General features: G+C 46.0%; 1 protein-coding gene across 1 annotated transcript in view; it reads left to right on the top strand.

Annotated features, from left to right (window-relative positions):
- Nucleotides 1-25,494, top strand: part of PREX1 (phosphatidylinositol-3,4,5-trisphosphate dependent Rac exchange factor 1) — an 863,840-nt gene that overhangs the window by 512,357 nt on the left and 325,989 nt on the right. The window contains exon 10 of the mRNA XM_086932617.1: nucleotides 2,519-2,668. Coding sequence (XP_086788743.1) covers nucleotides 2,519-2,668 — 150 coding nt within the window. The remainder of the gene's footprint in view (nucleotides 1-2,518; nucleotides 2,669-25,494) is intronic.

Genomic DNA, 25,494 nt, shown 5'->3' with positions numbered 1-25,494 from the left:
CTGTTTACTAAATTTCTCGCAGAGCTGCGCAGGCGCTGGCTCAGCGAGACCTAAAAAAGAAGGGTAGCTTAATGGGCGTCGGCAGTTCAAAGCCTCGGTAAACGAGCTGAAAAACCACTATCAACAGTGGTTTCTGGCTCGCTTTTCTAAGCCACGACGTGAAATTAGCTCCTCACCGGAAGACCTTGTGATGGGAGCCAATATAGTCTGGCACACGGTGGCACCGTGTGAGTTGGCAGGTATGTAATCATCCGTGATCATCGGTTTCCATCAAACGTAGCCCGTTGACAGATGTCTCTGGACCTCCTGACTATACAGACTCCACTGTTAAGGCTCTAATTGGGAAAAGGGATTTCCAGTAAAATGAATAAAGCAGTAGGGAGACGACGAGCCTTTATCCAGCCTTAGCCGTTCGTAACAACCCACCAAGCTATACAAGAACCTTTTCAATTCAATTCAATTCAAGTATATGTGACATCTGCTGGATGGTTTATGTGGCCCAAGTGTTGGTGTAGTGCTCTATTTTCAAAGACGCAACTCTATCACGTCTGCCGAATGCACTCTGTTTTTAGGTCTGGCTTGATAGTGCAGTTATTGTAATCAATTCTTTACAATAGACACAGAGTGTGCGTTGTTCCCTACCATGGCTGTTTGATGCATCCCTTTGTATCCTACGGCACTCATGCATTGCCATGCATGTGGATCTGTTTTACATGTTAAAAATCACACTGCATCACCACATGTGAAATTTGTTATCTCAGAGATGCAATGTACACAACAGGAAACAGCTGGCTTTGATTTTTCACTGCTACAGGCTTTTCAAAAGATGTTTACTCGGGACTAAAAAATCGAGCCAGAACTACTGGATGTGCCAATAGTTTGGGATAGCAGTCATATTTTACTGCAAATTACAGAATGTGCTGTGATCAGTCAATGCTGGGATATCGCACTGAGGTCACTGATTAGAAATGTAATAATTATTTGTATTCATTTGTTCCATAGGTGGTTTTGATCTACAGAAACCTGTTTGGCAAACAGGTTTGGCTTTTTTATGTGCCATTTTCTGTGCAAATTTCTAGCTGCTTTGCTTTAAGTTTGCCAAAACAGACGTCGCTAAACTCTAATAATGGCAATGAAAGCCTAAAAAGCTAACTTTGGAGAAAGTATTAATAAGTGTGCTCTCTAGCAAAACACATCCGCTTCACAGATTATTTAGGTTTAAGAAACAATCAAGACCACAGACCTGTGGAAACTGCCGCTTTGATATGGTGTGTTTTTGGTTTAGTTGCTTTATAGGTAGATGAAGGTATTAAGAAATATGGAGCAACAAATGAGTTTGCAAGTATCTGAAAGAGTAGAATTACCTTTCTTGAAACTCAGATTAGATTACGCAACTAGTTGTCACTCTTTCACACAATAAACTTACATTATTAGCTTTAATACTTAGTTGTGCATTTTATCTAGGCCTATAGCTTGTGACTGCTTTTATTCCTCAATTAATCCACCTCCCTAATTATTGTTCATCTCTTATTGTGCTTTGTTTAATGTGTGTTTAAAGATCTCTTGGGTGATCCTCATTCCCATCCTTTTTTAATAAAAAAAACCCAAAAAATAGATTTTCAATCTAAATCTTAATGAATAACAAACTTTTAGATTGTGTCTGTAGAGCTTGTGAGGTGAGGAATGCTCGAGGAATCAGGATCTTAAGAGTGGTAGGCGTTGAAGCACTGCCCTTGTCCATTAGTTGGTGATTAAGGAGCCTTTTAACCCCGCGTGATTTGTGGAACCCAGAGTCTCTGTGATGTGGGAAGGAAATTTGAATATCGGGTATGGTTGCGTTGACTCAGACCTTCCAATAATTATGCAGTTTTTTCTCTGATAAATATTCCCAAATTCAATGTTATTGATGAGATTGAATTCGAAGAAGGTATAACATTTAACAGATGTTTAGGCGCACATCAGTATGCAAAGCATTTATCACTATGAATCGCATTATTGATCATATCTCCTTGTTACACACTAAAAATGTCTACATGATCATCAAAATTCTCCTGATACTGCCAGTGTCTTTTTTGTTGAGGGAAAGTCAAGGCAATAGAGATGCACTCTCTTTTTACAGAACATAGACGAATAAACAGTAAAGAATAAAGAAAATGCACAACAGTACATGTTGGAGGCTCTAAAAATGATTTAGGGAGCCAGAGACATCCTAGAATGACTGTCTTTTCTTGGATAATAAAAAACCCTAGTGTGATCATTAACAGCCTATTAATTAATGTTTTGCATCTGTGCATTTAGAAATGGATATTGACTACATATGCTTTGTGCTTCTCTCCTCTGAGAGAAAAATGCGTTTAGCGCAGACATTTTTTGATTAAGTTTAGATGGTCTCTGGTTCCTGCTATAATCCGATCTTTTCAATTTAAAACTCTGAGATCCATGAGTAGCGCTGTGTTCAGCATTCATTGCATAATGAGGAGCCTCACTAATTGCATGTTCTGCGGCTTCTGTCTTGTAGCGGATTACCACAGCAACGGCTACACAGTGACCAATGGCTGGAAGATCCACAACACTGCCAAAAACAAATGGTTTGTCTGCATGGCCAAGACAGCGGAGGAGAAACAAAAATGGTTGGACGCTGTTTTGAAGGAACGAGAGCAAAGGGAGAGTAAGTTAGTTTTTAGCTTTGGCAATTGAATGTAAAAGATATAAATGATTGTCTAAAAAACATTTGGTAAGATTTTGTTTCCCTCCATGTGTTGCACAATATGTTTCAATGTATGAAAAACACTGCCTTTGTAACCACATTACAATAATTTACCTTAATTTTGCCTAGACAGATTTCAGTTAATATAGGTCAACCAAAACAGTCTAGAAGAATAAGCAACATGTGAATTTAAGAATTTGTTGATTTTTCTTGTCAACGTTCATGTTGTGCTAAGAATTTTGATAGCCGACATCACATCTTGGTAATTGCAAGCCATTGCTATTAAATCCCTGTGCTGCTTTTGCGGGTGGCTTGTAGTGTTACACCAGGACCAACTTTTTTGCATATATATTTTGTGTACTGTAAGTCTGTTTTTCCTTTGACATTTTTATTGGCACACTTTCCTTGTTTGATTTCCTCTCTCTTTAAAGAGATCCTTCAATCCCACAGCTCGATTAACTATGCCAACTGCATGCATCTGTCTGATTCAAGATTTTCTGATTTTATTGATGCAAGATACCAGCCACTCCTAATAGATTGAAAAGCTTTTGGTTCATGCAGGTCTTATATTCTATTTTTCTTCTTTGACCACCTGTCCTGTATTTGCATAGAGAGAAGACACAACTGGATACATGTTTACAAGGTGCCTGAGCAACTTTGCCATAGAAGACACAGCTTTTGATTGGCTATTAAGCACTGGCGTACGAGAAATGAGGGATGTTGTTTGCTATCAATACTGCTTAGTTATTGGTTTGTCTTTAGAGAAGCATAAGACGCTGGAAACGAAGCAGGCCTCTGGTCTTTATTCGTAATCACAAATTCTAGATATGTCTTGGAATCCGTAGCATCTCTTGCTGCTGAAAATAGCTGAGTTATCCCTGTTGAAATCAAAAAAGTATAATATTTAAAATGGGAAACAATTTTGTTTTCAGTCTGGGCATTTATCAACTATAGATGTGCCAGTTTCTGTAATTAATTTGATATGGCCATGGGAAAAGAGTGTCCAAAGAAAAATGTCGATCACAACCCTCATCCGGTCACTAGGAGTGTTGTGAACACATACCTATTATCTCTAAAGGTGATCTCAAAACGTTGGGTGCATTATGAACCTTTTTATAGTCTGTTTTCAATTTTTTTCTTTAGTCCAAGAGATAATCTTTTGATTCTCTATGGCTGAACTTCATTAATACTTCTTAGTGTAATTTAATGTCATCTGCATCATCCAGAAATGTTTATGTAAGTTGTAATAATTTTAATTAGTGGCCCAAAAAAGCCTACTTCTATTTTTAAATGTTTAAATGTTATTCGGTAAATGCAACTGGAATGTGGCATTTCTACACCAAAACGTCATAGACCGCAAAATCTTCTTGCATTAACATATGTAGTTTAATTACAACAGCTAAATTGAGGGTGTCCATCTTTGACAGAGTGTCAGCAGTACTTTGGTTTTGGGGGCAAAGTCTCAGGATGAGGGAGTGAGAGCAGGTGGAGGTCAACCAGATGATGCTTGCAAGAACAGTGCTTTATTTCCGATGGGCCTATTGACTTGCCCATACTCTGCAACTTTTTAGAACTTGTCGATTGTAATGCAACCCAATGGATCAGGCACAGCTGTTTATGGTGCCTTACATGACGCTAATATGAATCCACAGAAATTACGTAATGTTGTGATTACGGTTCTTTTGATATCTGTAGCTGTCAGATTACAAGATTCCCAGATGTAGTGATCAGTGACTCAGTTCTTGCCACATACTTTTTTTTGTAAGCTAAATTTTATTGTGAATCAGCAGAAATTACATAATGTTGTGATTACAGTTCTCTGGTATCTGTAGCTGTCAGATTACAAGATTCTGTGAGTCCCAGATGTACTGATCAGTGACTCAGTCCTGGCCAGATACTTTAATGAAAAATCCTCTATTCTGTTTTTGATCAAGCAGCTGGCCGGTCGATAATTGAAACTCCCAGCGTGTCACTCTCTTTCATATCTTTGAGACATTTGATAATATACAGTCAAGGTCGTTAAGCCAAGTTTCATCAAAACCTGTGAAAAGGAAATTGGCTGGGGATGAAATGTCTTATTCTGGTCAGGCTTGTTTACCTGGATTCCTCAGCGAGCTCAAGATATGTCATCAATGCATTTCTGATGGAGGTGGATGTGTTAAAATGTTCACGTCAAGGTACCTGTTATTTTTTGGTTTGAGAAAGTTTCTATAGATTTGAGATAGTGCGCCATTTCTCTGATAGATAATATTTTGTCTTTGGAAACATTTAGCAAGATGCTTGCATAGACTGTTTTAAAATTAGAACAGCTGACAAAAATCCCTTTCCCAATGTACTGTCTACAGAGGGATGTGGATACATTATATAATAAGTTTTCAGTTATTATCCCTGATAGTTGTTGCGTAACCTATGTTTAATTTTTACATTATCATTGCAGTCTCTAGGGAGAATGATCAAAAAATGCAGAAATCTAGAATTTTAACAGCATCCAAAACAAGCATTTACAATGCAATGGTCTCGGCATTATTAAAGGTAGAGCTATTGGCATTGCTCATGACATTTTTTTTCTTTTTTTTTTTTAAACATAAATAAATGGTATTGTCTTTTACAATGGCAATAGGTGAGCATTAGAGAGTAGTAGAGAGTATTCACAGAGCCACCCACACTCACAGAGCTACACACACACACACACACAGAGCCACCCACCCACACCCAGAGAGCCACCCACACACACAGAGCCACCCACACACACGCAGCCACCCACACACACACAACCACCCACACAGAGAGCCACCCACACACATAGAGCCACCCACACAGAGAGCCGCCCAGACACAGCCACCCACACACAGCCACACACACACCCACCCACCCACACACACAGCCACCCACACACACATCCACCCACACAGAGCCACCCACCCACACAGAGCCACCCACCCACACACAGAGCCACCCACCCACACACAGAGCCACCCACCCACCCACAAACAGATCCACCCACCCACACACAGATCCACCCACCCACACACAGAGCCACCCACCCACACACAGAGCCACCCACCCACACACAGAGCCACCCACCCAAAAACAGAGCCACCCACCCAAAAACAGAGCCACCCACACACACACACAGCCACCCACACACACACACACAGCCACCCACACACACACACACAGCCACCCACACACACACACACACAGCCACCCACACATACACAGAGCCACACACACACACTTAAACACCTCTAGCTAACACAAAGCCTTTCCACTTAGCATACATTTGCACGGACAGTGCACAGCCACAAACTGTCTCATCCTGCAGTAGATCAATGATACATGCCGCATCTGGAGCACCTTTCCATTCAACATGCAGGCACGCAGAATGCAACTGGGGAATTTCAAGTGCAGCAAAGCATTGTACTGTACAGTACTAACGTATCGTCCATGTTGAGTACTAAAACATACACATTCCAGCCATCATCTGGCTACTGTATGCTCCACCAGTGCCCCCTGCTGTAGAATTCAGAACACTGTCCCCAATGAATAGCGTGCACTGCACTAGAGACGAACCCATAGTCACAAGTGTTCACTATTCCGCACAAGCTTTCTTCTGTCAGGTGAGCCCTGACCCCTCTCCCCCCCCCCCCCCACCATACACACATACCCGTCGTGCAGGCACCAACAACAGCATGTCAGTGATGTGCGTGCAGAGCGTCAGAAGCAGTAAGAAAACCCTAGTGACAGGAGTGCACTGCATAAGAGACAACCTCCGTTACCAGTTCACAGCACCAGCACATCAGTGACAGGAGAGCACTGCAATATAAGCAGCACCCAGCTAGGAAAAAAATCAGTATCAATATGAGGAGAGTAACCCTTATACGTCAAGGGAACAGGGTAAAGTAAAGCTCAAACAAAGTAAAGGGAGTTCCCTTGAGTTTGCTGAATTTAGACTGGTCAGTCTATTGTCTAATAGGTGACCCACACACATTCAATCACTCCACAATATGTGTGTCTAAATTTAGGAAAGAAATCAGTCCTGCGCACCAAAATAAAAGTGGCCCACATTAGTGAACTAGAAAGCCCAAAAAAGTGCCCATGTTTACAAACTGGTGCAATTTTAAACTTGTGAAGGCATTATTTTTGCAATGTATGGATTTAAGCTTGCTGCAGGAAATGATTGTTTCCAGGGAGAGATCAACAGTAAAACCAGCCCAGCAGACATAAAACAGGCCCACGAACATCCAAAATATAAAACCTGCCCACACTCTTACTCTTAGACCAGCCTATCAGGCACTGCCTGCCTGCCCGATAGGTCTGTCGGACACTGTCTGTAATAGACACGGTTTATGCCCCGTAACTTCTGGGAAGTCAGGTCACAACCCTGCAGAAATTCTAATGTCTGCAAGGGTGATGAGAGCGCGGTAAATCCTATTCTAAAACTAAGCCTGTTTCTACGTGAGTTTTCCAAAGCTGCATTCTAATATTGCCGAGCAGTTTCTGATTACACTAGGGCAGTTTAATGACATTTATAGGAAATTATATCGAAGTTTAAAGGGCTATGCTCTCAATAGAGTTGATGAAAATCACTACTGTGGCTTAAAGAGTTGAAATAAAACGACATTTTGAAACCCGAGGAATAGAGAGGGAGAATAACGTGTGATTTATTATTAGAAAGAGGCCGGAATGCTTTCTTTGCCCATATCTAGAACCGATTACCGGTAAGCATCTTGCGCACATAAGTGCCAGAGGGATGTTCTGGGCCGACAAATGCCGGATGTACTTTTTTAATCAACGGGGAGGGGCTGTCTGCTCTGGACTCAGTTGGGGCGATGGCGAAGCGCTGCAAATACCGGCGCGTTTCCTTTCTGCGGAGGCAGCTACCCTGCTGACCGCGGTGGCACCGCCTCGCCTTTTTAATCAACGGGGAGGGGCTGTCTGCTCTGGACTCAGTTGGGGCGATGGCGAAGCGCTGCAAATACCGGCGCGTTTCCTTTCTGCGGAGGCAGCTACCCTGCTGACCGCGGTGGCACCGCCTCGCCTTCCGCGCGGGAAACCGTCTTATCTTTCCCAGCTGGTCTTTCATCCCCTTGAAGTGTAAATCCGCGCCCGGCGGACGGCCGACTAATGAACGCCGGGAGCGGGATCAGAGCCCGGTTACTGCTCGCCCCCGGAACCGGGCCAGAGAGGACGCGCGCCTCGGCGCTCCGGAGGGACGCGCAGAGACGCGGGCGTCTGAAGGAACGGGCGTCATCCCACCCAAGGCCTTGATGCAACGCGAGAATCGGCAGTAATTGATAAAATACATACTCGCATTTCCCAAATGGCCATCAAAAGAACATCTGAGCAACATGAAAGTGATTCGTAACACCATCTAAAAACTAGTACGTCACACTTTTTAGGGTTCGATTCCGAGCCAGGCGGGTAATTGGCGTGCATACGTACATGTAGCAGACTTCTGCAGGTACACAACAAATGACACCGTGTCTTTTTTCTACAGGCAATTACTTTTTCTAATGCAGAATACCCTTTACCTCATCAACTGGAAATCCTGCTTACTACAAAATAAGCGGGAGGGGGGCGGGAAACAGACGCTCTGAAATGCACACACGAGCGGGAGGGGGCGGGAAACACACACACGGACAGCAAAAATACACGGAGAGCGGGAGGGGGCGGGAAACAAACAGGGGGCGGGAAACACACACACGGACAGCGAAAATACACGGAGAGCGGGAGGGGGGCGGGAAACAGACAGGGGGAAGAAGGCACGGAGGGAAACAGCCACGATCTTACCTTCACTGCGAAGGATCGAAAATGGCGGACACAAGCTCCGAGATTTTTTCCGATTTGGGGGCGTGGTTTTGATGTTCTGAGTGACGGACAACGTCACTGTCTAAAGAACATCAAAAATTACGCCCCCAAATCCGAAAAGGACGGAGCTTGTTTGGAGTGACGCATCTCTCCTCCAATGGCTGGCCTCCGTTTAGGAAGCCAGCCAATGAAGGAGAGAGGGGGCACGGAGGCGGGACCTTCGCCGCTACTCAAACTCATTAAATCTCCGGCCTAAGACTGCGCAAGCGCAGCCTTTTAGGCCTTCGACCTAAAAAAGGTCTTGCATATTTAGAATTTTGTTTGCTAGGCTTTCTGGAAGTACAGCTCCAAAAAATAAAGCTATTGAGTGTAAGCCCAAACATTCAACTTAAATCGCAGTGCAGGCAACATCAAGAATGTTTTCAGAGCAGCCGGTAAAATTGAGATTTTATAACTAAACTTTTTATGAGATTTATTATCAAACCAATCTCAGCAGCAAACAATAGTTATAAAACTACAAATCGCAAGAGGCTTCGCGTTTTGTCATGTGGTGCACATAGGGTACAAAAAGCAATCTGAGTACCCTGTGTTGTACAAACACATAAAGTTTTGATAAATGCACAAGCCAGTTAACCTAAGGCTTGGAGATGAAAGATAATCATTGGGGGCTTGTAAATGTGTTATCAAATATGAATGAATTACATAAGCCTGTTAGGCTTTACTGATTACATTAAAATCCATTCTAGTGGAACTTCACCATCTCAAATTCATCCTCATCCTGATACTTACAAAAGCTTGTAGTGTTCTCATCTTCTGAGAGGCACCCCCAATAGCCCTCTTTCTTGATGCCGACATCAGTTATATCCTATTGCAAGCTCAAACGGGCTGCACTTTCAAGAGGTTGCATGCGCTACTACACTGTTAGTTTTGTATTTATCTTTTGATGACATCATCTCGACAGTTTTCTCCGCGAGTCCACTAAACCTTTTAAAAAATGATATGCCTTGGCCCAGCGCATGGTGTGGGTGGCGATGTGCCAGAGGCTTTATCACGGGGGTAAGGTGTTCTGCCAGCTGCTGGTTGGCAAGATTGCTGCGATCAGCTTTTCACTGACACGTTTCAGCTTTTCTCGTGAACCGGAGCATGCCTTCACGGATTGAAGCTGGTCCAATATGTCAAGGAACCCCTTTGAGGGAACTCCTACATAGAGATATCCCACTCGGTGCTGCCTTCCACACCCCTACATCTCTCTAAGGCATCCTGCCTATGCTTCCAGGATCTGCAGTACTTACTTAGTTTATTATTTTGTTCTGTGGATGCAAATCGTCCGCAAGGATCCTCATGATTTCAAAATGTATTTTCAGAGAGGAGGGGTGGCATGTCCTTGAAACTGGCAGTGTTTAGAGTCCCTTTGAATTTCCCCACTGCTGGGTCACATGGCATTGAGACCAGTGTTCCCTTGCTGCCCAGCCACATACTGCCCTTAGGTGGTCCCACAGAAATTGCCTTTTGCTTTAGTGGTGTATTTGTTGTTTCACAGGAGGTTAGTTGATCACCTTTCATTCGGATGTCCGTCCCGGTATAAAGGGAATTGTGGGAGGACACATGGTTTTGAGATTTGCGGTGCAGCCACAGCTGCATATTGTGTTGGGTGCCATCTAGGATAGGAAAACACATTGCCGGCCACTTATGCATGGGGCTATATTTAAAATCATCGGTATAAATCTGCTGGGTTGATAATGCACAGTATGTTCTCAGTAAGGGCCTAGGTTAGCATTCCACCGGTACGGGGAAATTAGATGGTTATTCTGCTTTCTATAAGGATCCGGAAGGGCCATAACAAAGGTCTGCAACATCCTGCAGTCCCACAGCTTTAAACTGCATGAACAACTTCCATGTGGTTCCTTAAATGGATGTTCAATTCATAGAGGAGGAGATTGGAACTTGGACGTCAATTCACCAAAATGCCAAGGGTAGCGTAAGGGACATTGCATGCCATTTGACCTTTACTTTGACTCTCAAACACATGCTTGCGCATACTAACACATTCACACTCTTGCACACGTAAACACACTCTCACCCGCAAGCATGCATACAAAATACATTTAGCTGCGTTTTTTACTTAATTTAGCTTCCAGATAGGGTCATATTCCAACTAATGTACTCCATTTTTTATTACACTAATAGTGAACTGTTATCCTGCCTTTAAAATAACCCTTAATGCTCGATATGGGCAAACGCGCTATTGGCGACAGAGCGAAGCTCTGCCCGCTGTTTTATTGGGCACGCATTATAAGGACACTGGAGCTGTTGCCCTTTGCGGAAGCCCTGGCAGAGGTCATCCATCTTGGCACGTGCAATAAGGTTGGGTGGATTAGAAACGTCAGGAAATTGGTGTCAGATGTCGGGCTCCAGGGTCTTTGGCACAAGCCAGACCCCACCCTACTTTAAATAGAGGTCCTGAAGCAATATTATTGGAAATGGATGGAGCAACTCAAGTCTATCAAGCCTAATCAGGGGAAACTCACTGAGGAATTCCTGCTCCACAAACAGGTTATGTTGTTCGACCGTACCCAGACACAATCCAGATCCCCAGGACAGGATGTTGTATATTCAGTTTAGGTTTGGTGCCCTCCCTGTGGGCGAGGTTACAGCTAAGTGGCACCCTAACTCTCCAAATCCAAGCAATTGCCCTGGTTGCAATGCCCCGGTGGAGTCCTTTAACCCACGTCCTGTTTGCATGTCTTGCTTATGCACCGCCCAGGGACAAGGGTCTCAAACCGGTCTGCTGACAACTGGGCACACGGAACTACTGGGATGCCTGCGCATACAGAAGTCAGACACCATGCCCCTCTTTGCGTGCTCTACGGCTACCTTTTTACCCTACGTGTGGGGCATTAGAAGGTAGGCACTCAAGTGCACCTCAGCAATGGCCTGGTTGACCCTTAGTCCGAGTTGTTTCTCTGGTCCCAGTGACTCCATTTTAAAACATTTTTTTTTTAATTATTTATTTTTATTTCAAGTTAATGACATATTGCAAAAATCTTTACTACAGGACACTTGCTTATTCGCACGGCAGTACAGTAACAAGTAAATTAGCAGGTTTACATAGCAAGGATGAAATAATACAATAGATATTCAGCATCTTATAATATATAGGCAGCACATTGCACCCTCTAGCAAACCAGGAAGACTAAAATACAGTGCGTGCTCAATCTCATAGTAGCTCAAAGTCTAACTGTATATCCCTGAACAGCATATGATCATGTGCCACGATAAGCCATCCCAGTGCTCGCAGAATCTGGCCTCTGATTCACGACCCAGGAGGATTAGAGACATTCACAGTTTGGCTCTTTCCCTCAGCAGTCCCGCCCCCGCTATCCCTAGTAGCTCTATATACGCTGTACATGGCCCAGAAGTTCTTAGGCCTATTGCGAGGGGGGAGGAGCTCACTATAGTACTCCGTTTGGGTATAGCAGTACAACATGTCCCTCGCCCATTGTGCAGACGTGGGAAGCGGGCCCCGCATCGAACAATTTGCCACTCTACGTTTGGCCATCAGCAGTCCCATGTCTACCAATCTACGTTACCCTTCAGTTACTGGTTTAGAATAGCCAAGCAGCGCCAGGGCCGGCTCCGGCTCTAGTTCCTGCCCTATTATCGCAGCAATCTCTGAGAAGACATTTTCCCAGAACCTTGCAATACCAGGACAGCGCCAATCCAAGTGCATAAAGTCAGCTATTCTTTTGTTGCAGCGTTCGCACTTGGAGTCAACTCTCAGGCCATAGCGGTAAAGTCTTTCCGGGGTATAATAAACCCTATTGAGGTATTTGAAGTGAGTCACCCGATGCCGCCCGTTAAGTGAGCCCAGTGACTACATTTAGGTTACCCTCATTTGCACTAGTTGTGGCACAAGCACTTTATTGCAGATTGATTGCACAACCTGATTGCTAGGGGATGACCCTAAGGTCATACCTGTGACATACTCTGTTAGATTCTCTTATCTTTTATTCGTTTTTTACATTTTAACTAGCTTTTAACCAATTAATTCTATTTCTAAATGTATGAAAGATGATGTACAATTCTTAATTGGCTGCTGTCGAACAGACATGGTATCCATTTGCCAGCTTATACATGGGCCTGTTTTCAATTTTAATTGTTGCGGGTAGTTATAGTTGGGAAATAATATATTCTTTATAATGAACAGTTGCAGAATAACTCTCTCCAAAGCTGTATGGAACTCTGAGGGCCTGATGTACACTGCCAGACAGTGTGTGGGGCTTGCAGTGTGTGTGGGGGGGCTCACAGTGTGTGTGGGGGGCTCGCAGTGTGGGGGGGGCTCGCAGTGTGTGGGGGGGGCTGGCAGTGTGTGGGGGGGCTCGCAGTGTGTGGGGGGGGGCTGGCAGTGTGTGGGGCGGGCTGGCAGTGTGTGGGGGGGGGCTGGCAGTGTGTGGGGGGGGCTGGCAGTGTGTGGGGGGCTCGCAGTGTGTGGGGGGCTCGCAGTGTGTAGGGGGGCTCTGTGTGGCTGTGTGTGTGGGGGGCTCTGTGTGGCTGTGTGTGTAAATTAGCATAAATTATCGCATTCCACAGTATATGCATGATAGGACAATCCTATAACTAACCAACTTGGGTCCTTCAGTGCTAGGATGTATTCTGTTTTCTTCAAAAATGATATTTGGAAATTGCTAATTTGACAGTTGGGTTGATGTATTAATTTATGCTAATTTATGTATTAATTTAAAGCCCCACAGAGCTTTTCTCTGTGGGGCTTGACTAGTGAGCAGTTCCCAGTACCCTTATTCTTTCTGGTACGACTTGTATTTTAAAGCGTGGATCAATGGACAATACATCACAGAAGAAATTCAGAAATTACTTCCCCAGTATAAAATTTCCTTTCTTAGTAGGTATATTCTATGGATTCTTTCTGCTCTAGAAGACACTGGTCTGGCTGAATCTTGCATCAAAAGTCTACTAAGAGAGGTGTGGTGCCTTATTGTGAGGGCCCAGGTAGGGAAGGCATAAGTAGATGGACTACTGTTTTTTCCTATACTTTCCTTGAAGAAGTCCATGTTCTAGCATTTGGGACCTTTGATCCGAGTTGGATTCCCTCAAAAATATATTTTCTAGGCAGAACTATGGATTCCTAGAAAAGTGTCTTTTATTACAAGAAGAAAGCAAAAGTGAATGTAGTTAACCACACAATGCTCCTCTTCAAATGTACCTTTCCTTATCCCAACACAAGACTAAGGAAACTATAAAAGGACTAACTGACCACGTACTGTGCAAAATAATGAGGTTTCCAGTAACAAAGGACTTTCATAACCATATAAAGGAATGAGGCCACAGGCAGAGTTACAATGTAAGGTCATGGAAATCCTTTTTACAAACTGCAGGGAGTATTTTGTTACTTGTAATACATGCTCACATAAAGCTTCATCTTCTCTCGAGTTATGTGAAAATGTCACATCTACTCCAAAAATAATTTAGTAAAACTGGTGGATTTTTTCATTGCCTACACACAGCTGCATATGTTTGGTTTTTCCTTGCTTCTATGGATCTCAAAATGTGGACCAGGCAGGTGCGGGTTTCCCATGACTGACAGTAGTATCAGTAGGAACATATCTGCATTGATTGAGAAAGTGGCCTATGTGATTGCTTGTCTTTATACATTGTTATTCGCCACCTTTCAACCAATCAGAGTAGGGACATGTGTTAGTCATTTCTATTGGGTGCTGGTAAGCCATTAGAATCGTCTTTCCCTAAACTTGTATATTTGCCTTTGGAATGGGCAATTTGCAGTGATGTGTGCACCACTGTAGAGTGACCTCCTGAAGTTGTTCCTTTTTATTGACTTCTGTAAGCAGAAACTGGTCCCTCGAAAATAACAGATTCATCACATAACAGATCCTCTGATCGGCTTACTTTGAAACCGTTTATCTTTGCAAGGGCAGTTTGTTAGGTTTTGCCTGGCGAAAACGATGCGAAAGCATCGTTTCGCTAGGCGAAAACCTAATGAGTATAGTATGGGGCTGGGAATCCGCCCCTGTCTTCCATTGGCTAGCTCCATAAATGGAGGCTAGCCATTGGAAGACACATCTGTCCGTCAATGCCGGACCAGATTCGGGGGCGTTCCCGAGAATTTTTGGCTTTTGGCTACGTCAGCCGAAAGCCTGTTCTCGGGAACGCCCCCGAATCTGGGCCGGCATTGACGGCACCCGTGGTCTCCTCTTCGCCTCTCCTCCCCCTTTCGCCGTGCGAAGAGCTGCCCGAGGGATTAGATGAGCCAAGATGCCCTCTTCGGAGCGCTGGAATGAGTGCTGTGTGACCACCACGTCTCGGCTCGGTGCCCTCACTACCCTGACCCCAGCGCTGCTTGGCTTGACTGGTGTCCAGCTCCCGGAGTGATCTGCGCTCTGCCTGGTTAATGCCCTGCACCCTGGGAGGACGGATCTTCAATGATGAGAACCTGACCAATGGCGTTGGGTCCCTGGTCCCCGCCGTGACTGCCCCGGTGAATCGGCCTAAATCCGGCGGCTTGCACCGGGCCCGAGGCATCACGGCAGTTCTTGCAGCTTTAGCCCTGTGATTCGTACTGGGCTTGGGGTCCGCTAGTGTGGTGCTGTCCGCTCGTTGCGTGCCTGCTCCTCTCACTCTGGGGCCGCGGCTCGATTTCGCCTGATGCCACCCCAGCGAGCTACACTTGGTCCGTGATCGGCCTCTGAGCCGAGTCGTGAGCCTGCGGTGCAGCGCAGCGGCGCTTGTGAGTTGCGCCGCATCTCCCCTTTGTTTATTGGTTGTCGCTTCGCCGGCTGCCTGTGTCGTGGGTCTGCCACACGGCGCAACAGCGCCTGGATGGTCGTCCCTTTTACTCTGCATGTCAGCGCCGAGAAGGTTGCTTACTTCGATGCTGTATTAAATAGATGTTGTTCCCTGAGTATCAGGCATTCCGTTCAGGGGTTTCTTTCTATCTAGGTTGTATCTCGGCGTACATTTTCTGTTGTGGGGGTCCATAGTCACGCTCATTTCCCATATTATGAACCTTGCCATATGTTCCGCTGGGCGAACGAATGCCCAAACCCGTTGTTATTTCATGGAGTTGATAGTTTGTTTTGTTCAGTGTCATGAATATACCCGTCTGGCCACACCCTAATTGAAGTCAATGTAACATATGTTGTTCCACGGTTCCATAGTTTGCTTGGAACTGCAGGTGTCTTGCAATATCATTTTAATGTATAGTTGGGAAATAATATATTCTTTATAATGAACAGTTGCAGAATAACTCTCTCCAAAGCTGTATGGAACTCTGAGGGCCTGATGTACACTGCCAGACAGTGTGTGGGGCTTGCAGTGTGTGTGGGGGGGCTCACAGTGTGTGTGGGGGGGGCTCGCAGTGTGTGGGGGGGGGGGCTGGCAGTGTGTGGGGGGGCTCGCAGTGTGTGGGGGGGGGGGCTGGCAGTGTGTGGGGGGCTGGCAGTGTGTGGGGGGCTGGCAGTGTGTGGGGGGGCTGGCAGTGTGTGGGGGGCTCGCAGTGTGTGGGGGGCTCGCAGTGTGTAGGGGGCTCTGTGTGGCTGTGTGTGTGGGGGGCTCTGTGTGGCTGTGTGTGTAAATTAGCATAAATTATCGCATTCCACAGTATATGCATGATAGGACAATCCTATAACTAACCAACTTGGGTCCTTCAGTGCTAGGATGTATTCTGTTTTCTTCAAAAATGATATTTGGAAATTGCTAATTTGACAGTTGGGTTGATGTATTAATTTATGCTAATTTATGTATTAATTTAAAGCCCCACAGAGCTTTTCTCTGTGGGGCTTGACTAGTGAGCAGTTCCCAGTACCCTTATTCTTTCTGGTACGACTTGTATTTTAAAGCGTGGATCAATGGACAATACATCACAGAAGAAATTCAGAAATTACTTCCCCAGTATAAAATTTCCTTTCTTAGTAGGTATATTCTATGGATCCTTTCTGCTCTAGAAGACACTGGTCTGGCTGAATCTTGCATCAAAAGTCTACTAAGAGAGGTGTGGTGCCTTATTGTGAGGGCCCAGGTAGGGAAGGCATAAGTAGATGGACTACTGTTTTTTCCTATACTTTCCTTGAAGAAGTCCATGTTCTAGCATTTGGGACCTTTGATCCGAGTTGGATTCCCTCAAAAATATATTTTCTAGGCAGAACTATGGATTCCTAGAAAAGTGTCTTTTATTACAAGAAGAAAGCAAAAGTGAATGTAGTTAACCACACAATGCTCCTCTTCAAATGTACCTTTCCTTATCCCAACACAAGACTAAGGAAACTATAAAAGGACTAACTGACCACGTACTGTGCAAAATAATGAGGTTTCCAGTAACAAAGGACTTTCATAACCATATAAAGGAATGAGGCCACAGGCAGAGTTACAATGTAAGGTCATGGATATCCTTTTTACAAACTGCAGGGAGTATTTTGTTACTTGTAATACATGCTCACATAAAGCTTCATCTTCTCTCGAGTTATGTGAAAATGTCACATCTACTCCAAAAATAATTTAGTAAAACTGGTGGATTTTTTCATTGCCTACACACAGCTGCATATGTTTGGTTTTTCCTTGCTTCTATGGATCTCAAAATGTGGACCAGGCAGGTGCGGGTTTCCCATGACTGACAGTAGTATCAGTAGGAACATATCTGCATTGATTGAGAAAGTGGCCTATGTGATTGCTTGTGTTTATACATTGTTATTCGCCACCTTTCAACCAATCAGAGTAGGGACATGTGTTAGTCATTTCTATTGGGTGCTGGTAAGCCATTAGAATCGTCTTTCCCTAAACTTGTATATTTGCCTTTGGAATGGGCAATTTGCAGTGATGTGTGCACCACTGTAGAGTGACCTCCTGAAGTTGTTCCTTTTTATTGACTTCTGTAAGCAGAAACGGGTCCCTCGAAAATAACAGATTCATCACATAACAGATCCTCTGATCGGCTTACTTTGAAACCGTTTATCTTTGCAAGGGCAGTTTTTTAGGTTTTGCCTGGCGAAAACGATGCGAAAGCATCGTTTCGCTAGGCGAAAACCTAATGAGTATAGTATGGGGCTGGGAATCCGCCCCTGTCTTCCATTGGCTAGCTCCATAAATGGAGGCTAGCCATTGGAAGACACATCTGTCCGTCAATGCCGGACCAGATTCGGGGGCGTTCCCGAGAATTTTTGGCTTTTGGCTACGTCAGCCGAAAGCCTGTTCTCGGGAACGCCCCCGAATCTGGGCCGGCATTGACGGCACTCGTGGTCTCCTCTTCGCCTCTCCTCCCCCTTTCGCCGTGCGAAGAGCTGCCCGAGGGATTAGATGAGCCAAGATGCCCTCTTCGGAGCGCTGGAATGAGTGCTGTGTGACCACCACGTCTCGGCTCGGTGCCCTCACTACCCTGACCCCAGCGCTGCTTGGCTTAACTGGTGTCCAGCTCCCGGAGTGATCTGCGCTCTGCCTGGTTAATGCCCTGCACCCTGGGAGGACGGATCTTCAATGATGAGAACCTGACCAATGGCGTTGGGTCCCTGGTCCCCGCCGTGACTGCCCCGGTGAATCGGCCTAAATCCGGCGGCTTGCACCGGGCCCGAGGCATCACGGCAGTTCTTGCAGCTTTAGCCCTGTGATTCGTACTGGGCTTGGGGTCCGCTAGTGTGGTGCTGTCCGCTCGTTGCGTGCCTGCTCCTCTCACTCTGGGGCCGCGGCTCGATTTCGCCTGATGCCACCCCAGCGAGCTACACTTGGTCCGTGATCGGCCTCTGAGCCGAGTCGTGAGCCTGCGGTGCAGCGCAGCGGCGCTTGTGAGTTGAGCCGCATCTCCCCTTTGTTTATTGGTTGTCGCTTCGCCGGCTGCCTGTGTCTGCCACACGGCGCAACAGCGCCTGGATGGTCGTCCCTTTTACTCTGCATGTCAGCGCCGAGAAGGTTGCTTACTTCGATGCTGTATTAAATAGATGTTGTTCCCTGAGTATCAGGCATTCCGTTCAGGGGTTTCTTTCTATCTAGGTTGTATCTCGGCGTACATTTTCTGTTGTGGGGGTCCATAGTCACGCTCATTTCCCATATTATGAACCTTGCCATATGTTCCGCTGGGCGAACGAATGCCCAAACCCGTTGTTATTTCATGGAGTTGATAGTTTGTTTTGTTCAGTGTCATGAATATACCCGTCTGGCCACACCCTAATTGAAGTCAATGTAACATATGTTGTTCCACGGTTCCATAGTTTGCTTGGAACTGTAGGTGTCTTGCAATATCATTTTAATGTATAGTTGGGAAATAATATATTCTTTATAATGAACAGTTGCAGAATAACTCTCTCCAAAGCTGTATGGAACTCTGAGGGCCTGATGTACACTGCCAGACAGTGTGTGGGGCTTGCAGTGTGTGTGGGGGGCTCACAGTGTGTGTGGGGGGGGCTCGCAGTGTGTGGGGGGGGGCTGGCAGTGTGTGGGGGGGCTCGCAGTGTGTGGGGGGGGGGCTGGCAGTGTGTGGGGGGCTGGCAGTGTGTGGGGGGCTGGCAGTGTGTGGGGGGGCTGGCAGTGTGTGGGGGGCTCGCAGTGTGTGGGGGGCTCGCAGTGTGTAGGGGGCTCTGTGTGGCTGTGTGTGTGGGGGGCTCTGTGTGGCTGTGTGTGTAAATTAGCATAAATTATCGCATTCCACAGTATATGCATGATAGGACAATCCTATAACTAACCAACTTGGGTCCTTCAGTGCTAGGATGTATTCTGTTTTCTTCAAAAATGATATTTGGAAATTGCTAATTTGACAGTTGGGTTGATGTATTAATTTATGCTAATTTATGTATTAATTTAAAGCCCCACAGAGCTTTTCTCTGTGGGGCTTGACTAGTGAGCAGTTCCCAGTACCCTTATTCTTTCTGGTACGACTTGTATTTTAAAGCGTGGATCAATGGACAATACATCACAGAAGAAATTCAGAAATTACTTCCCCAGTATAAAATTTCCTTTCTTAGTAGGTATATTCTATGGATCCTTTCTGCTCTAGAAGACACTGGTCTGGCTGAATCTTGCATCAAAAGTCTACTAAGAGAGGTGTGGTGCCTTATTGTGAGGGCCCAGGTAGGGAAGGCATAAGTAGATGGACTACTGTTTTTTCCTATACTTTCCTTGAAGAAGTCCATGTTCTAGCATTTGGGACCTTTGATCCGAGTTGGATTCCCTCAAAAATATATTTTCTAGGCAGAACTATGGATTCCTAGAAAAGTGTCTTTTATTACAAGAAGAAAGCAAAAGTGAATGTAGTTAACCACACAATGCTCCTCTTCAAATGTACCTTTCCTTATCCCAACACAAGACTAAGGAAACTATAAAAGGACTAACTGACCACGTACTGTGCAAAATAATGAGGTTTCCAGTAACAAAGGACTTTCATAACCATATAAAGGAATGAGGCCACAGGCAGAGTTACAATGTAAGGTCATGGATATCCTTTTTACAAACTGCAGGGAGTATTTTGTTACTTGTAATACATGCTCACATAAAGCTTCATCTTCTCTCGAGTTATGTGAAAATGTCACATCTACTCCAAAAATAATTTAGTAAAACTGGTGGATTTTTTCATTGCCTACACACAGCTGCATATGTTTGGTTTTTCCTTGCTTCTATGGATCTCAAAATGTGGACCAGGCAGGTGCGGGTTTCCCATGACTGACAGTAGTATCAGTAGGAACATATCTGCATTGATTGAGAAAGTGGCCTATGTGATTGCTTGTCTTTATACATTGTTATTCGCCACCTTTCAACCAATCCGAGTAGGGACATGTGTTAGTCATTTCTATTGGGTGCTGGTAAGCCATTAGAATCGTCTTTCCCTAAACTTGTATATTTGCCTTTGGAATGGGCAATTTGCAGTGATGTGTGCACCACTGTAGAGTGACCTCCTGAAGTTGTTCCTTTTTATTGACTTCTGTAAGCAGAAACGGGTCCCTCGAAAATAACAGATTCATCACATAACAGATCCTCTGATCGGCTTACTTTGAAACCGTTTATCTTTGCAAGGGCAGTTTTTTAGGTTTTGCCTGGCGAAAACGATGCGAAAGCATCGTTTCGCTAGGCGAAAACCTAATGAGTATAGTATGGGGCTGGGAATCCGCCCCTGTCTTCCATTGGCTAGCTCCATAAATGGAGGCTAGCCATTGGAAGACACATCTGTCCGTCAATGCCGGACCAGATTCGGGGGCGTTCCCGAGAATTTTTGGCTTTTGGCTACGTCAGCCGAAAGCCTGTTCTCGGGAACGCCCCCGAATCTGGGCCGGCATTGACGGCACTCGTGGTCTCCTCTTCGCCTCTCCTCCCCCTTTCGCCGTGCGAAGAGCTGCCCGAGGGATTAGATGAGCCAAGATGCCCTCTTCGGAGAGCTGGAATGAGTGCTGTGTGACCACCACGTCTCGGCTCGGTGCCCTCACTACCCTGACCCCAGCGCTGCTTGGCTTGACTGGTGTCCAGCTCCCGGAGTGATCTGCGCTCTGCCTGGTTAATGCCCTGCACCCTGGGAGGACGGATCTTCAATGATGAGAACCTGACCAATGGCGTTGGGTCCCTGGTCCCCGCCGTGACTGCCCCGGTGAATCGGCCTAAATCCGGCGGCTTGCACCGGGCCCGAGGCATCACGGCAGTTCTTGCAGCTTTAGCCCTGTGATTCGTACTGGGCTTGGGGTCCGCTAGTGTGGTGCTGTCCGCTCGTTGCGTGCCTGCTCCTCTCACTCTGGGGCCGCGGCTCGATTTCGCCTGATGCCACCCCAGCGAGCTACACTTGGTCCGTGATCGGCCTCTGAGCCGAGTCGTGAGCCTGCGGTGCAGCGCAGCGGCGCTTGTGAGTTGAGCCGCATCTCCCCTTTGTTTATTGGTTGTCGCTTCGCCGGCTGCCTGTGTCTGCCACACGGCGCAACAGCGCCTGGATGGTCGTCCCTTTTACTCTGCATGTCAGCGCCGAGAAGGTTGCTTACTTCGATGCTGTATTAATAGATGTTGTTCCCTGAGTATCAGGCATTCCGTTCAGGGGTTTCTTTCTATCTAGGTTGTATCTCGGCGTACATTTTCTGTTGTGGGGGTCCATAGTCACGCTCATTTCCCATATTTATGAACCTTGCATATGTTCCGCTGGGCGAACGAATGCCCAAACCCGTTGTTATTTCATGGAGTTGATAGTTTGTTTTGTTCAGTGTCATGAATATACCCGTCTGGCCACACCCTAATTGAAGTCAATGTAACATATGTTGTTCCACGGTTCCATAGTTTGCTTGGAACTGTAGTGTCTTGCAATATCATTTTAATGTATAGTTGGGAAATAATATATTCTTTATAATGAACAGTTGCAGAATAACTCTCTCCAAAGCTGTATGGAACTCTGAGGGCCTGATGTACACTGCCAGACAGTGTGTGGGGCTTGCAGTGTGTGTGGGGGGCTCACAGTGTGTGTGGGGGGCTCGCAGTGTGGGGGGGGCTGGCAGCGTGTGGGGGGCTGGCAGTGTGTGGGGGGGGCTGGCAGTGTGTTGGGGGGCTGGCAGTGTGTGGGGGGCTGGCAGTGTGTGGGGGGGGGGGCTGGCAGTGTGTGGGGGGCTCGCAGTGTGTGGGGGGCTCACAGTGTGTAGGGGGCTCTGTGTGGCTGTGTGTGTGGGGGGCTCTGTGTGGCTGTGTGTGTGGGGGGCTCTGTGGGTGTGTGTGGGGGGGGGCTCTGTGTGGCTGTGTGTGTGGGGGGGGCTCTGTGTGTGTGTGGGGGGGGCTCTCTGTGGGTGTTTGTGTGTGTCATTTGCGAGAGATTAAGCTATTGGCATTGTAAATGACAATGCCATTTATTTATGTTAAAAAAAATAAAAAATAATGTCGAGCAATGCCAATAGCTCTAACTTTAACAAAGGCAAAACCATTGCATTGTAAATGCTTGTTTACACGGTTATCCTGCCTTTAAAATTACCCATATCCCCAAAAACACAAGGCCCGCTGCAGCTACCTTTCCTGATAAGGAAAGATACATTTGAATAGGTTAACATTTCAAATGTCTCCCAGGCTGCATTCTAGGCATGGCCTTTGTGTAGTGATGTCCGTCACAGTAGGGCTGTCTCCCGCCTGGAGCGCCCACAGCGGGCACAAAGAGGTGTGAGGGCTCTGCACTGAAGTGTGATTAAGGTAGACAAATACCTGGCCTCACTTAACCCCTTCGCTGCTGCGGCTATTCCGCCGCAGCGCTAAGGGGGAGGCGGGGCCGCGCGGCGCTCCCGTGACGGAACCGCTCTGTCACGGCCCGCGGGTGAGCTGTGCTTGTGACGGAACGGTTCCGTCACGGCCCCGCCTGCTCTTCAGAACATCAGCGCAGGCACGGAATTCGCGCCGCACAGGCGAGGCGAGCGGGCCGTGACGGAACCGTTCCGTCACCAGCACAGCCCACCCGAGGCTCGTGACGGAACGGTTCCGTCACGAGCATGGGAGGGGTTAAAGGGTCCCCTTCAACCTGCAGCTCCACCCCTACTCACCCCTAGCATCTACAGAAAGGGAGAGCTTTGGGACGTCTAATCAGCAGCCATTTGCTAACAAAAGTATTCATTAAATTTGTAAAGGGAGCCCTTTCACCACAAGCTCCCAATCAGCTGCTCCATTTGTGAAGGTCATCCCGCTGTTCTTGCCACTTCACTAGAACCTGTGCCCAATGCACAGAAGGCAGAACGGAAGGTGGGGAGAAAAGGAAATAAAAATGTAAGAGGGGCTGAAACAGGAGCAAGGATGAAGGAAAAAAGTGAAGCAGTTAGGAGGGCAAACATGAAAAAACAAGGAAATGAGTTGAGTAAAAAAGAGGGAGAGAAAAGGAGAGAATAATGAACAGAAATAACAGATCAGAAAAACATACAGAGTTGGATGTGATAAAGAATTAATGTGGAATACAGTGGACAATGCTAAATGGGTTGAATAAATAGATCACAGTTCAAGGGAAGGAATGAGGGAACTCAGCAAAAGATAGCGATCAAGGGGAAAAGTGAAAGGAGCGGCTGCAGATAAAAAGAAGCAACTTGAAACAAAGGGCAGAACAGGAGAGAAAAGTGAAAGTAATGAAAATAAAAAGAAAGCAGATAAAAAATAAAGAAGCCTTGAGTATTACAGGTAAAATATGAGTCAGTTACAAGAAGGAGGTGATGCACCTAATGTAGAGTAGTGTGTGTAATCCACCACCCTCAGACACTAGCACGTGTGAAATAGTTAAGTGGTTAAACCCTTCGCTGCGGGGGTAATTCCCCCGCTGTGCTGGGGGGGAGGGGGGCGCGCACAGCGCCCGCATGCTCATGACGAGCTGAGGTCGTCATGAGCTATGGCGCTCCTGTGCTCATGACAAGCTCAGCTCGTCACAGGTGCATTGGCTCCCGTGGAACGCTCAGCACAGCAGGGGAATTCTCCCCGCACCTGAGCGTTCCACATACCATGACGAGCTGAGCTAGTCATGAGCACCGGAGCACCGTGCCTCGTGACGAGCTCAGCTCGTCATGAGCATGCAAAAGGTTAATCTACTGACTGCAGCATAAATGTGTAGGCTGCAGTACACCGGTACTAAACCATTCACAAAGTCCGATGTGTTAATGCACAGCCTGTTGAGCTGTATGTTACACACCTCCGTCACAGGCTGCAATCATAGTGTTTAATGTCCGTGCTACAGAAATGTGTATGTTGCATGTTTCGGTCCTAGTGACAGGCCTCCCTCCCGGGTAGGGTACTTGCAGTGTAAATTATGTATTCGAAGAGACCTAGGGTCAAAAAGAAGTGGTTAAAAATGTGCATTATTGCAACGCTGTATGAACCAGGAAAATGTGTGCCTTATGGGTGCACCGTGAAAACTAAACTGTAGTGAGCATGAATTCATCATTGTGTGTTGGACACATCTGTGGATTACTGCATGCCACAGTTTGGGCAAATTTACAGGACTGTCGCAGGTTGCAGTCTAAGGAATACTGTAGACCTGGAGAATAATGTGCACTGCTGCCAGTGTGTGAGTCTGGCACAGGTGCGTGTGACTAAGGTTTAAATCGGCTTTGAATATCGGACCCAAACCCTCCCTCTGCATTTGAAACTAATGCTATTTGAAAGGGGTCTGTGGTTGAATGTGCTTTGAAAGTTCCTCTCTGTTAGGAAATCAAAATAAATCAAGGTGAGGAGCAATTAGTTTTAAATTGTATCAATTTTTCGACCAATATTGAGTAGTGTAAATGTGATTCATTTACAACAGCCTTGGATTAGCAATAATTATGCACAGAGTTCTAGCTTTATGGTACTTATAAATATAGCATAGTGTTGTGTTAGTCAAAGGCGGCACAACGCTACATGTGCCGCTGTATATTTTTGTTGGGTCTCTCTTACTCCATGTTGTTATGCTTGCCAGTCATTGTATGTTGTATTGTTTGCCTGTGACTGTGGTGCAGTTGTTGCATCCTGCAGCATCTTCCTTGCAGTCTGTGCTAATGGATGCATGCCGCGCTGTCGCTGCAGTTGTGTTTTATTTTTTTGCATGTTACAGTCCTGTGGTGGGGTTGTGTGGGTGTGTCTGATCTATGGCCATCTCTAATTAATGCTGGTTTTACCAGCGCTTGTACCCTGCTGCCACTTTGCTAATACACAAGGTGGGCCAGTATGCAAATAAAGAAAAAAAAGACTCACTCTCTCCAATGCACTACTCTGTCTCACCCTATACCTCTTTTAATATATCCTCTACCTCCACTCTGACTCATACCAAACCTCATTCTATTTCTTCTTTTATTTTTTTATATTTTTATTAAGATTTTGTGTTAAAATCTCATTCTATTTTTATCATCTCCAAAATAACCCTTTGTAGACTCTTTCCTCCTCCATTATCCCTCCTGGGTCAACCCAAACCTCTTTTTAAAACCCTTTCTAAATTCTTCTCTCATGGACCCCTCCTTTGAGTCCTCCCAAATGTCTTTTACTCCTATGACCTCCCTAATCCCTTTCTAGAGACT

The sequence above is a fragment of the Lissotriton vulgaris genome, chromosome 7, assembly GCF_964263255.1.
Source record: "Lissotriton vulgaris chromosome 7, aLisVul1.2, whole genome shotgun sequence".
In the NCBI taxonomy this organism is placed as follows: domain Eukaryota; kingdom Metazoa; phylum Chordata; class Amphibia; order Caudata; family Salamandridae; genus Lissotriton; species Lissotriton vulgaris.
The sequence above is the reverse complement of the archived record's forward strand: the minus strand, read 5'-3'. Positions and strand labels throughout refer to the sequence as shown.